Source organism: Puma concolor, chromosome C1 (assembly GCF_028749965.1).
Source record: "Puma concolor isolate L17-30 chromosome C1, mPumCon1.1.hap2, whole genome shotgun sequence".
Taxonomy (NCBI): Eukaryota; Metazoa; Chordata; class Mammalia; order Carnivora; family Felidae; genus Puma; species Puma concolor.
The window spans coordinates 41765740-41778761 of NC_141674.1; the positions used below are offsets into that span (position 1 = coordinate 41765740).

The following is a 13022-nucleotide window of genomic DNA, read 5'->3' on the forward strand; positions in this document are numbered from 1 at the left end:
ATCTCCTTCTTATATCTGATCGCAACTTGAAAGCTTTCCAGGTTTTACCATTAAATATAAGGCTTGGTTTAAAATATCAAATATCATCTTGAGAAAGTTGACTTACACTCTGTTAGCTAAGAACATCTTGATGACCAGATACTGAATTTCACCACATATTTTCTACATACATTTTTCCCTTCAATCTGACAATGTGATGAACTGCATTAATTGATTTTCTCATGTTAACCCTACCTCATAATTTTCAACCCAATTCAGTACTACTGTATCTTTATTGCTATTTGTATGTGAGTATGGTCTACAGTTCTCTTTATATTACACTTTCTTATATCAAGAGGTCATACTACCTTCATAAATGAGGAATTATTTATTCCTTCAATTTTTTGTAGACCTCTAAACCTAAAAGTTGATTTTTGAGATTTTTCATTACACATTCATTTCTTTGTTATAAGATTATTCAAACTTGGGGCGCCTGGGTGGCTCAGTCGGTTGGGCGGCCGACTTCGGCTCAGGTCACGATCTCGCGGTCCGTGAGTTCGAGCCCCGCATCGGGCTCTGGGCTGATGGCTCAGAGCCTGGAGCCTGTTTCCGATTCTGTGTCTCCCTCTCTCTCTGCCCCTCCCCCGTTCATGCTCTGTCTCTCTCTGTCTCAAAAATAAATAAAACGTTAAAAAAAAAAAATTAAAAAAAAATTAATTAAAAAAAAAGATTATTCAAACTTAAAAAAAATTTTTTTAATGTTTATTTTTGAGAGAAAGAGACAGTTTAAGTGGGGGAGGGGCAGAGAGAGACGAAGACACAGAATCCAAAGCAGGCTCCAGGCTCTGAGCTGTCAGCCCAGAGCCCAACACAGGGTTTGAACCCACGAGCTGTGAGATCATGACCTGGGCCAAAGTTGGACACTTAACTTACTGAGCCACCCAGGCTCCCCAGATTATTCAAACTTTTTAATTATAATTTCTCTTGTGTGGGTTTTATAAGTTATATTTCTAAGAATTACACACTTCTCTTTTTTTTTTTTTCACTTACTGGCATAAGTATTCAAAATCTTATTATATTTTCAATATCTGAAAAATCGTAAGTCATATTCATTTTCATTCCTGACATCTGCAAGTTACTTTTTCTTCCCCTTGACCAGTCTCGTGAAAGGCTTAACTATTTCATCAGTTTTTTCAAGAACCCACATCTAACTTTCTTGAAACTCTGAGAAATAATTCACATACTGCAAAATTCCCCCTTTTAAAGTGCACAACTGGGGCACCTGGGTGGCTCAGTCAGTTAAGCATCTGACTTCAGCTCAGGTCATGACCTCACAGTTCAGGAGTTCAAGCCCCACGTCAGCTCTGTGCTGACAGCTTAGAGCCTGGAACCTGCTTCAGATTCTGTGTTTCCCTCTCTCTCTCTGCCCCTCCCCTGCTCGCACTCTCTAAAATAAATAAAAATTAAAAAAAATAAATAAAAAAGTGCACAATTGAACAGATTTACTACATTCACAGGATTGTGAAAACATTAACACTAATTTCAGAAAATTTCATTGCCCACTAAATAAACCCTATACCCGTTAACAGTCATTCCCTTTCCCCATGTTCCTAGTCCCTGGCAACCACTATTCTACTTTTGGTCTCTACGAATTTATCTAATCTGAGAACTACAGACTAAAGAGACATACTGCATGCAATGCATGTACCTTGATTGGATCATAGATCAAAACAGCTAAAAAATAATTGGAGGACAATTCAATTTGAATACACTCTACATATTAGATAATGTAAGGGACTATTAAATTTTCCTAAGATATGGTATTATGGCATTGTAGGAGAATGTCTGTTTCAATAGGAGATGCACATTTACGTATTTAAGGGTAAAGTATCATGAAGCCTGGTTACTTTGAAATTGTTCAGAAAAAGAATATATAGAGAGATAAAGCAAATAAACAAGAAAATGTAATGGGTATCATTTGTACTATTCTTTCAACCTAAAGGTTCAAAAAATTATAGAAAGATATGTACTGATACTATGCATTTAAGTGAAATAGTACATATGGTATGATAATTGTTTTTGTAAAAAGAAATACACACACACACACACAAACATATAATGTTAACTGCTATAACAAAAGGGCCAAAAATGTCATTACTCAATCAAAACAAAAGTTTATGTCCTGCAACTTTGACAGTCCAGGCTGGATTGAACCAGATTAAGTAGGTAGCTCTCCTCCACTCAGACTTTCAGGGACTCAGGCTTATAATGGCACTGTTGTTTTCAACATGTGACTTTCAGAGTCATTTACTTTCCAGCTGAGGTGTAAGTTCAGACATTATCTCTCTTACATTTACACTTCATTGGTGAGACTTTCCACAAGGCCACTCCTTGTTGTTGCAGGGGAGGCTGAAATTTTTCATTCAAATTGGGCAGCCATGTCCCAACTTCAACTCTTAACACTTGAGAAGAGATTTCACTGGAAAGCAAGTACTCTATCAGACATTAAAAAAGGGAACTTGGCTTGGGGTGCCTGGGTGGCTCAGTCAATTAAGCGTCAGACTTTGGCTACGGTCATGATATCGCGGTTCATGAGTTCGAGCCCCACACTGGGCTTTCTGCTCTCAGCACAGAGCCCGCTTCAGATCCTGTCTCTCTCTCTACCCCTCCCCTGCTCACACTCTCACTCTCAAAAATAAATACACATTTAAAAAGAAGAGGGTAGAGGGTCTTGGCTCCTATGCTGCTTCCAGCCCAAACCAGTTTGTACTCATCCTTCAGGTCCTAGAAAACACACCTCCTTCATGTAGCCTCCCTTGATTTCTCTTTTTTTTGTGAGTTCCTTTGAAATTAAGAATTGACGCCACCTAACGTCACTTAATTAAAACAATTTTTTTAATTATTCCAAATGTCTTCCCTTTGCTGGTTTGGAAGTTTTACACTCAAATCCTGTTCTTTTAGAAGTTACCCTAGAAAATATTACATGCATCCTTTTAACTTTTAACTTATCAATGTCTAACGTTAATCAATACCTTACCCCTCAAAATACCTTTTACTGCATTTACCATTACTCCTGACTGATATGCCATTGTTGCTTTAATTTTGTACTTTTAAATTTTCACTATTGTTTTAATCAATGTTCATTTATATTTATTCACATAAAATGACTTTCATTGTTCTTTTTTTCATCTCTGATCTTCATTTTCCTTCTGCCTGAAATAAATTCTTCAGAAATTTCCTTCAGTAAGTTGGCTGGTGGCAAACTTAATTGTGTATCTGAAGGTCTATTTTACAATCATTCTTGAAAGATATTTTTGCTTGGGGTACCTGGGTGGCTCAGTCAGGTGGGCATCCGACTTCGGCTCAGGTCATTATCTCATGGTTTGTGAGTTCAAGCCCTGCATCAGACTCTGTGCTGACAGCCCAGAGCCTGGAAACTGCTTCGGATTCTGTGTGTGTGTCTCTCTCTCTGCACCTCCCCTGCTCGTGCTCTGTCTCTCTCTCTTTCTCAAAAATAAACAAACATTAAAAAAAAAAAATTTTTTTTTAAAGATATTTTTGCTTGGTATAGAATTTGTGGTTGGTAGTTATTTTCTTTCAGGCTATTGCAGATATCCAACTGTCTTTAACCTTTCACTACTCTGAATAGTCATTTATCAATCTAATATACCTTTGAAGGAAATTTGACCTTTAACCTGGCAAACATTTCCTATATTTGGTTTTCTTCAAATCACTATGTTTTTCTACATATGGATTTAATTTTTTTAAAGATTTTATTTTTAAGTAACCTCTACACCCAATATGGGGCTCGAACTCACAACCCCAAGATCAAGAGTCGCATGCTCCACCAGCTGAGCCATCCAGGCACCTCTGGATTTCCTTTAACGTCCACCTTTGGAATTTGTTAGGTTTCTTTAACCTTTAATTTGATGTTCTGGGAAGTTTCCAATGATCAACCTTTCAAATATTGTGTCTTCTCTATTTTTCTCTCCCACCTTCTAAGACTCCGAGATATACTGACATTTCTGCTATATCCTTTATGCCTCTTTTCTTTTTCTCTGTATTTATTCCCCCCTCTTTATGTTGCATTTGGAACATCTTTTGGCCTTTCAGCCTTTCAGTTCACTAATTCTGTCTTCAACCGTATCTACTCTTTTCTTAAACCAGGGAATTAGGTTTTCCTTTTTTTTTTTTTTTAAACATTTACTTATTTTGGGGAGAGCACAAGTTGGGGAGGGGCAGAGAGATTGGGACAGAGGATCTGAAGTGGGCTGTGTGCTGACAGGCTGACACAGTGAGCCCAATGTGGGGCTCAAACTCACAAACCGCGAGATTATGACCTGAGCAGAAGTCAGACACTCAACCGACTGAGCCACCCAGGTGCCCAAACCAGAACTTTAGGTTTTCAATTTCAATCATCCTATCTCAGTTCAAGATATTCTTTTTATTTTTATTATCCAAATCTCATAGGTCATGTTACAGTTGCCTATTCCTTGCAACTATATTCAAACTTGTGCCTTCTTTCTTTAAAAACAGAAAGTGCAAACATTTTTATAATTTGTGTCTAACCATTCCAATGCCTAAGATTTCTAATGTATTAAAAATCTTTAGGGGCGCCTGGGTGGCGCAGTCGGTTAAGCGTCCGACTTCAGCCAGGTCACGATCTCGCGGTCCGGGAGTTCGAGCCCCGCGTCAGGCTCTGGGCCGATGGCTCAGAGCCTGGAGCCTGTTTCCGATTCTGTGTCTCCCTCTCTCTCTCTGCCCCTCCCCCGTTCATGCTCTGTCTCTCTCTGTCCCAAAAATAAATAAACGTTGAAAAAAAATTTAAAAAAAAAAAAATCTTTATTTTCTCTCTCTGCCCTTCCACCTTCTCTCAATCCAAAATATATATTAACACTTTTTTTTTTAATCCTTGTTTTCTGTTTTAACTCATGTCTTGTTTTGTGTGCCTGCTTACGTTTGACTAAATGCTGATCATTTTACTTGAAAAACTATTTACAGGAGCAATGCAAAGCCTAGGATGAAGAATTTTCTTGTTCTTTTTTCTCTTTTGCACATTTATTTGAAGTACAACTTACCAAAAAAAACCCTATATATATTTAAAACACACAATATGATGATTTGATTACGTATCCTTTTGAAGTGATTACAATTAACACATCACCCTACATAATTTCCTCTTTGTATGTGTGTGAAAGTTGAAGATCTAGTCTTTCAGCAAACTTCAAGTGTACAATATAGTATTATTAACTACGGTCCCCATGCTGAACACTTTATCTTGAGAACTTATTCATCTCATAACTAAAGACATGTGCCCTTTGACCACCATGTCCTCATCTTCCCAGCTTCTGGTAACCACCATTCCAGTCTGTTTCTATAGAGTTTGGATTTTCTTTTCCTTCTTATTTATTTTATTGTTATTATTATTATCATTATTATTATTATTATTTTATATTTTTTCTTTTTTGGTGCCACATATGTTAAGATCATACAGTTTTTGTCTTTTTCTGTGTGGCTTATTTCACTTAACTTAATGTCCTCTAGGTTCATCCCTGTTGTTGCAAACGGCAAGATTTCCCCCCCCCCCCACTTTTTTTTTAAATGTTTATTTATTTTTGAGAGAGCAAACATAAGCAGGGGAAGGGCAGAAAGAGAGGGAGAAAGAGAATCCCAAGCAGGGGCGGCCTGATAGGGGGCTCAATCTCATTACCGAGAGATCACATCCTGAGCCAATATCAAGAGTCAGAGGCTTAACCAACTGAGTCACCCAGGCACCCCAAGATTTCCTTCCACCTTATGGCTGCATAATATTCCATTGTCTATATCTATGTAGACATATTTCACATTTTCTTTTTTTTTAGATATTTTTTTTTCAACGTTTATTTATTTGTGGGACAGAGAGAGACAGAGCATGAACGGGGGAGGGGCAGAGAGAGAGGGAGACACAGAATCGGAAACAGGCTCCAGGCTCTGAGCCATCAGCCCAGAGCCTGACGCGGGGCTCGAACTCACGGACCGCGAGATCGTGACCTGGCTGAAGTCGGACGCTTAACCGACTGCGCCACCCAGGCGCCCCATATTTCACATTTTCTTCAACCATTTATCTATCAATGCAAGCATTTTCTTTTTAAAGAACTTGTGTTTGCTTCTCTCAGACATCTGAGAACACTACCAGTTCTGGGCCACTTTAATTCACAATGAAGACTTGAAGTTCACCAGAAAACTCAGGCATTTTGAGAATAGGCTGTAATTTCTTTGGATGCCTGATCCACTTCCTCAACCTGAGTCCCAGATTACTATAAGGAAGATCTCCTGTTAGATACCCCACTTTGTGGGTATTCAGGGTTCTGATATTTCTTGCTCTTGCCCTGAAACGCTGATGTAGCCAAGTCCAAATATATTGAAATTAGCAAATGCCATCAGGGCAAAAGCAGCTTCCATTCTCATTTACTTACCAGAGTAAAAATTCAGTCATTGCCTCAACTTTTTACTTATATGATCCAAGATATTAATAAACAATGTGACCTGTGTGAAGGAATTGGATTTACTGACCTATTAAAAAATCCTAGCACTTAATACATGCTATAGAAGTCCTTTCCAAATGATCAAAAGACTTTTTATTCCTTAGTAATTGTAGAAGTATATTATATAAATTATAGTGGATACAATACTTAATGCTCTACCACTGTCATTTATGTCATAAATTCATGATGACATTCTAATTATTTTCTATTAATATAGTAGCATTCTTTTTATTTCTGATAGCTTCTTTTTTTCTAAGTAGAAACAAATGTATAAATATCTTCTGATTTCCTACAGCAGTCCTCAAATCAAAAATGGATAGTCTCCAAAGAAGAAATGAAATAAGTTCTTTAACTAGACTTTACACCATGCTTCATTAACTCTGAGGTGGTCAGAATTTATTCAACATACTCTTCACCTAATCTTTTTTCCATCAAAATAGGCTTTTTCCTTCTTTATATTTAGATATAATCAAATGTGGGTATTTTCAGTTTAGGGGTATTGTTATTTGTTGTTTGTTTTGGGGTTTGGTCTTTTGGTTTTTGTTTTTTGGGTTTTGGTTTTTTTTTTAACCAAATATAAAGTCATGAGAATTCAACTTGACTACCGCTCAAGATTTCTCCACATTTACAAATATCTGTTTGGATTTTGTGAAATCTTGGGAGCTAAGAACTTTGAAACAAGAGCAAACATGCAGTCATCTCAGAGTATTCTTGATTCTATAAGTTCACAGGAAAGATAATCTTGAACATGATTTGCATTGCCTTAGTTGATTAGTTTTGTCCCTATCTTTTGGTTATTTTCAAATTAAATGTTTAATTACAGAAACTAATACACTGAGTATCAAATGTGTGTGCTATGAGCATGTTCTAAAGTATACAATTAAGAGGCGCCTGGGTGGCTCAGTCGGTTGAGCGGCCGACTTCGGCTCGGGTCATGATCTCACGGTCCGTGAGTTCGAGCCCCACGTCGGGCTCTGTGCTGACAGCTCAGAGCCTGGAGCCTGTTTCAGATTCTGTGTCTCCCTCTCTCTGACCCTCCCCCGTTCATGCTCTGTCTCTGTCTCAAAAATAAATAAACGTTAAAAAAAAAATTAAAAAAAATAAAATAAAATATACAATTAAAAACAGCTAGTTTTTAAATAGTTCACTGAACACAGGCAGCCATATTAGAGATTAAGGAAGAAAAACTAGAATGTTGTATCCTATTATAAATGTTATCAAAGTAATATTGTCAATTTTAATGGTATTTTAACACTGTTTTAGCAAAAGGGTTGTTTACTGGGGATAGAGGAACATAAATATTTATTCCGTTGAGAAGAACGGCATATGCTTTCAACTTATGGGTCAAAATCTCTTAATGGAAAAGACAATTTCTTTAAGAAAACTGAATTTTTGTCATGTTTTGAGAATTTTCTGGTCATTTATGGGTTAATTTTATGGTAATTTTTTCTATAAAGAAACAGTATTAATTCACTCAACAAATATTGGTATAGATTATCTATCAAATTCCGGATGCCAGAGAGATATCAACAAATAAATAGATAAAAATCCCTGCCCTCAGAGGGCTTACATTATATTGATCAAATTCAAGATTTCTTTTTTTTTTTTTAATTTTTTTTTTCAACGTTTATTTATTTTTGGGACAGAGAGAGACAGAGCATGAACAGGGGAGGGGCAGAGAGAGAGGGAGACACAGAATCGGAAACAGGCTCCAGGCTCTGAGCCGTCAGCCCAGAGCCTGACGCGGGGCTCAAACTCACGGACCGTGAGATCGTGACCTGGCTGAAGTCGGACGCTTAACCGACTGCACCACCCAGGCACCCCAAGATTTCTTTTTTTATATTTCAATCTTATATTTATCTAGAATTTTCTAGTGTAGACTCTGGTCTGCAACCTTGTGACATCAAAACTCTACTAACACATGGACAGAAACTTTCTGGAAAACAATTTTACAGTGAGTATCAAAAGCTTTAAAAAAAAAAAAAAAAAAAAAGCCTTGCACATGGAACATTTTCCAGAATAGATCACATACTGGGATACAAATCAGCCCTCAACAAGTACAAAAAGATCCAGATCATTCCATGCATATTTTCAGACCACAATGCTATGAAACTCGAAATCACTCACAAGAAAAAATTTGGAAAGACCACGAATACTTGGAGATTAAAAGACATCCTACTGAAGAATGAATGGGTTAACCAAGAAGTTAAAGAGGAAATTAAAAAGTACATGGAAGTCAATGAAATAACACCACCATAGCCCCAAACCTCCAGGATGCAGATTTGATCCCTTTTGGGTCAAAAGAGGGATACAGAAATCCAGGCCTTCCTAAAGAATGAAGAAAGGTCTCAAATACACAATCTAACCTTACACCTTAAAAAGCGGAAAAAGAACAGCAAATAAAACCCCAAACAAGCAGAAGATGGGAAATAATAAAGAGTAGAGCAGAAATCAATGATCTCAAAAAAAAAAAACAGAACAGATCAATGAAACCAGGAGCTGGTTCTTTGAAGGAATTAACAAAATTGATAAATCCCTAGCCAATGTGATCAAAAAGAAAAAGGAAAGGACACAAATAAATAAAATCAAGAATGAAACAGAAGAGAGCACATGCACCCCAATGTTTTATAGCAGCACTATTGACAATAGCCAAAGTATGAAAAGAGCCCAAATGTCCATTTACTGATGAGTGGATAAAGAACATGTGGTATATTTACATACAATGGTGTATTACTCGGCAATCAAAAAATTGAAATCTTGCTATTTGCAACAACATGGATAGAACTAGAGGGTATTATGCTAAGCGAAATTAGAGAGGACAAATATCATATGACTTCACTCATGTGGAATTTAAGATATAAAACAGATGAACATAAGGGAAGGGAAGCAAAAGTAATATAAAAACAGGGAAGGGGACAAAACATAGACTCTTAAATATAGAGAACAAACTGAGGGTTGCTGGAGGGGTTGTGGGAGAGGGGATGGGCTAAATGGGCAAGGGACATTAAGAAGGACACTTGTTGGGATGAGCACTGGGTGCTAGATGTAGGAGATCAATCACTGGATTCTACTCCTGATACCATTATTGCACTACATGCTAACTACCTTGGATGTAAATTTTAAAAAATAAGTAATAGAAGTATTCAAAAAAATTCAAAAAAAGAAAAAATCCTTAAAAATGCACATGTAAAAAAAATACACATGCATGAAAAAAAATACACATGCAAATATACTCAGCAATTTTACTTCCTAGAACTTAATTAAAAAATAATTAAAGATGTGCACAGAGATTAGGATATTCATCACAGCATTACAAATACTAAAAACGGAACACAGGGGCGCCCGGAGGGCTCAGTCAGTTGAGCGTCTGGCTTCGGCTCAGGTCATGATCTCACGGTCTGTGAGTTTGAACCCCGCGTCGGGCTCTGTGCTGACAGCTCAGAGCCTGGAGCCTGCTTTGGATTCTGTGTCCCTCCCCGCTCTCTTTCTGCCCCTCCCCCACTCACGCTCTGTCTCAGAAATAAATAAACGTTAAAAAAAATTTTTTTTTTAAAAACTGAACACAATTCAACTAACCAATCATATGTAACTTGTTAAACAGATTATGTTATTCCTTATGCGATAAAAATAACACACAATCCCTTAAAATTAGGTTTTATAAATTACATCATGATGTATAAAAATGATAGGTCTTGTTTAAAATATAAAAAGGACCCATTCATATGTAGAATTTAAGAACCAAAACAAACAAACAAAGGGAAGAAAAGGGACAACTCAAAAATCAGACGCTTAACTAACTACTGAGGGGAGGTGTGTAAGAGGATGGGTCAAATAGGTAAAGGGGATTAAGAATACACTTACCGCTCTGGAAAGCAGTGTGGAGGTTCCTCAGAAAATTAAAAATAGACCTACCCTATGACCCAGCAATAGCACTGCTAGGAATTTATCCAAGGGACACAGGAGTACTGATGCATAGGGGCACTTGTACCCCAATGTTCATAGCAGCACTCTCAACAATAGCCAAATTATGGAAAGAGCCTAAATGTCCATCAACTGATGAATGGATAAAGAAATTGTGGTTTATATACACAATGGAGTACTACGTGGCAATGAGAAAAAATGAAATATGGCCTTTTGTAGCAACGTGGATGGAACTGGAGAGTGTGATGCTAAGTGAAATAAGCCATACAGAGAAAGACAGATACCATATGGTTTCACTCTTATGTGGATCCTGAGAAACTTAAGAGAAACCCATGGGGGAGGGGAACAAAAAAAAAAAAAAAAGAGGTTAGAGTGGGAGAGAGCCAAAGCATAAGAGACTGTTGAGAACTGAGAACAAACTAAGGGTTGATGGGGGGTGGGAGGGAGGAGAGAGTGGGTGATGGGTACTGAGGAGGGCACCTTTTGGGATGAGCACTGGGTGTTGTATGGAAACCAATTTGACAATAAATTTCATATATAAATAAAAAAAAAAAATAAAAAAAAAAATAAAAAAAAAAAATAAAAAAAAAAAAAAAAAAAAGAATACACTTATCTTGATGAGCACTTAGTAATAGTTAGAATTGTTGAATCATTATACTGTACACCTGAAATGAATTTAACACTGTGTATTAACTATACTGAAATTAAAATTTAAAAATTAAAATAAAAATATAAAAGAATATGAATAATAATCCTAAATACATTTAAAAATATAGACGACCATACACAAAACCATTAACCATAGTTATCCTTAGATATCAAATTAGGAACAATCTTACCCCTTTTTTGCTTCTGTTTTTCCATATTTTCTACTAAATTAGAAAAAATAATCGCAATAATGAGCCAATAGAGTATACATTATTTATAAAACTCAAAGGTGTTTAAGGGTTTCAGTGTAATCTTCAACACAAAGACTAAGTATATTACAGAACAAGAGCCAAGGTGCATTTAATAGTTTGCTCATTTCTCCAGATAAAGTATGACAATTCTACAGAATTAGAATACAGCTTGAAAAGAAATACCATAGAAAAATGCCCAATGTCTCCATTTGTAAAATGTCGTTAGATAATTAAAATAAAAATACATTTTGAGTTAGTTACCTATCGAGGGCCTCCTTGAAGTATTTTCTCTGGACATCAAATTGAAAGACTGTACGTTCACAATCAGTTGAAGCATTATCACTACCCCCATGTTTCTTCAAGAAGGCATCAAATCCATTTTCATCTGGATATTTCAAGCTACCCATGAATACCACTAAGTGGAAAGAACACAAAGTCAAAGAACACAAAGATGTAGACAATGTTATTATCAACAATGAAATTTCTCATGTGCAAAACAAAACAAACAGAAGAAATATACCAACATACTAACAATGCTTATGCCTGGATAATACTTTCTTCATTATATTTCTGCTTTTGTAATTTTCCATAATGCTCATCTATTAGTTTTATACTAAAAAAACTAAGCACTTTATTTTTTATTTTTTTTTATTTTTTTATTTTTAAAATTTTTTTTTAACGTTTATTATTTTTGGGACAGAGAGAGACAGAGCATGAACGGGGGAGGGGCAGAGAGAGAGGGAGACACAGAATCGGAAACAGGCTCCAGGCTCCGAGCCATCAGCCCAGAGCCTGACGCGGGGCTCGAACTCACGGAGTGCGAGATCGTGACCTGGCTGAAGTCGGACGCTTAACCGACTGCGCCACCCAGGCGCCCCTAAGCACTTTATTTTTTAAAAATATTTATAAAAAGGTTAAAATGTAAGTATTAGCATATATGCAGATTGTTACTATGAAAGTCCTAAGGTGCATGTTTACCCTCAAATAGCTTAGAAAATCAGAATATAAATAAATAATTCAAGAAAACAAATATAGACTTAAATTTATAACCGTACAGCAACCACACAGGTTTTATTTAGGTATATTCATAATTAAACTGAAGATTTTGTTTCGTTTTGGTATTAATCATGCCTTTTTATTTTCTGTATTCCCAATGTTTGACAGCTTGGGGCATTGCTACCCTGGAAGAGGCAGTCCTTCCCAAGGTTATAAGATTCTTAGAGATGGGCAACTATCTCCTGATCTGTTGGCCTTACCATACCAGAACAATAATAAAATCTACATTTTAAAATAGTTTTATAGGTGGGCTTCATTCTAATCCACAAAATTATACAGTCAAGGAGATTAAAATTAAGTCTTCCCCTATGATATTAATAAATGTTTTTCCTTCAGGGCGTCAGAGCAGCTCAGTCAGTTAAGTGTCCAACTTCTGCTCAGGTCATGATCTCACAGTTCTTCCCAGTGTCGGGCTCTGTGCTGACAGCCCTGAGCCTGGAGTCTGCTTCGGATTCTGTTTCCCTCTCTCTCTCTCTGCCCCTGCCCCACTTACACTCTGTCTCTGTCTCTCAAAAATAAATGTTTAAAAAACTTTTTTTAAATAAATAAATGTTTTTCTTAGTCTTTTCTCTTATTAAACATATCACATTTCTATAAAACCAGTTATTTATCTTTAAAATCAATTTGTACAAATTTGGAGGAA

At 36.6% G+C, this 13022-nt stretch overlaps 1 protein-coding gene across 3 annotated transcripts in view; it reads right to left on the reverse strand.

Moving 5' to 3' along the window:
• NRDC (nardilysin convertase) overlaps positions 1-13022 on the reverse strand; it is a 108753-nt gene that overhangs the window by 45425 nt on the left and 50306 nt on the right. For all 3 annotated transcript variants that reach the window (XR_015254698.1, XM_025912298.2, XM_025912297.2), the window contains one exon: positions 11585-11738. Coding sequence is in view for 2 of the 3 variants with exons in the window: in XM_025912298.2 (XP_025768083.1) it covers positions 11585-11738 (154 nt within the window). In the remaining variant the exon portion in view is untranslated. The remainder of the gene's footprint in view (positions 1-11584; positions 11739-13022) is intronic.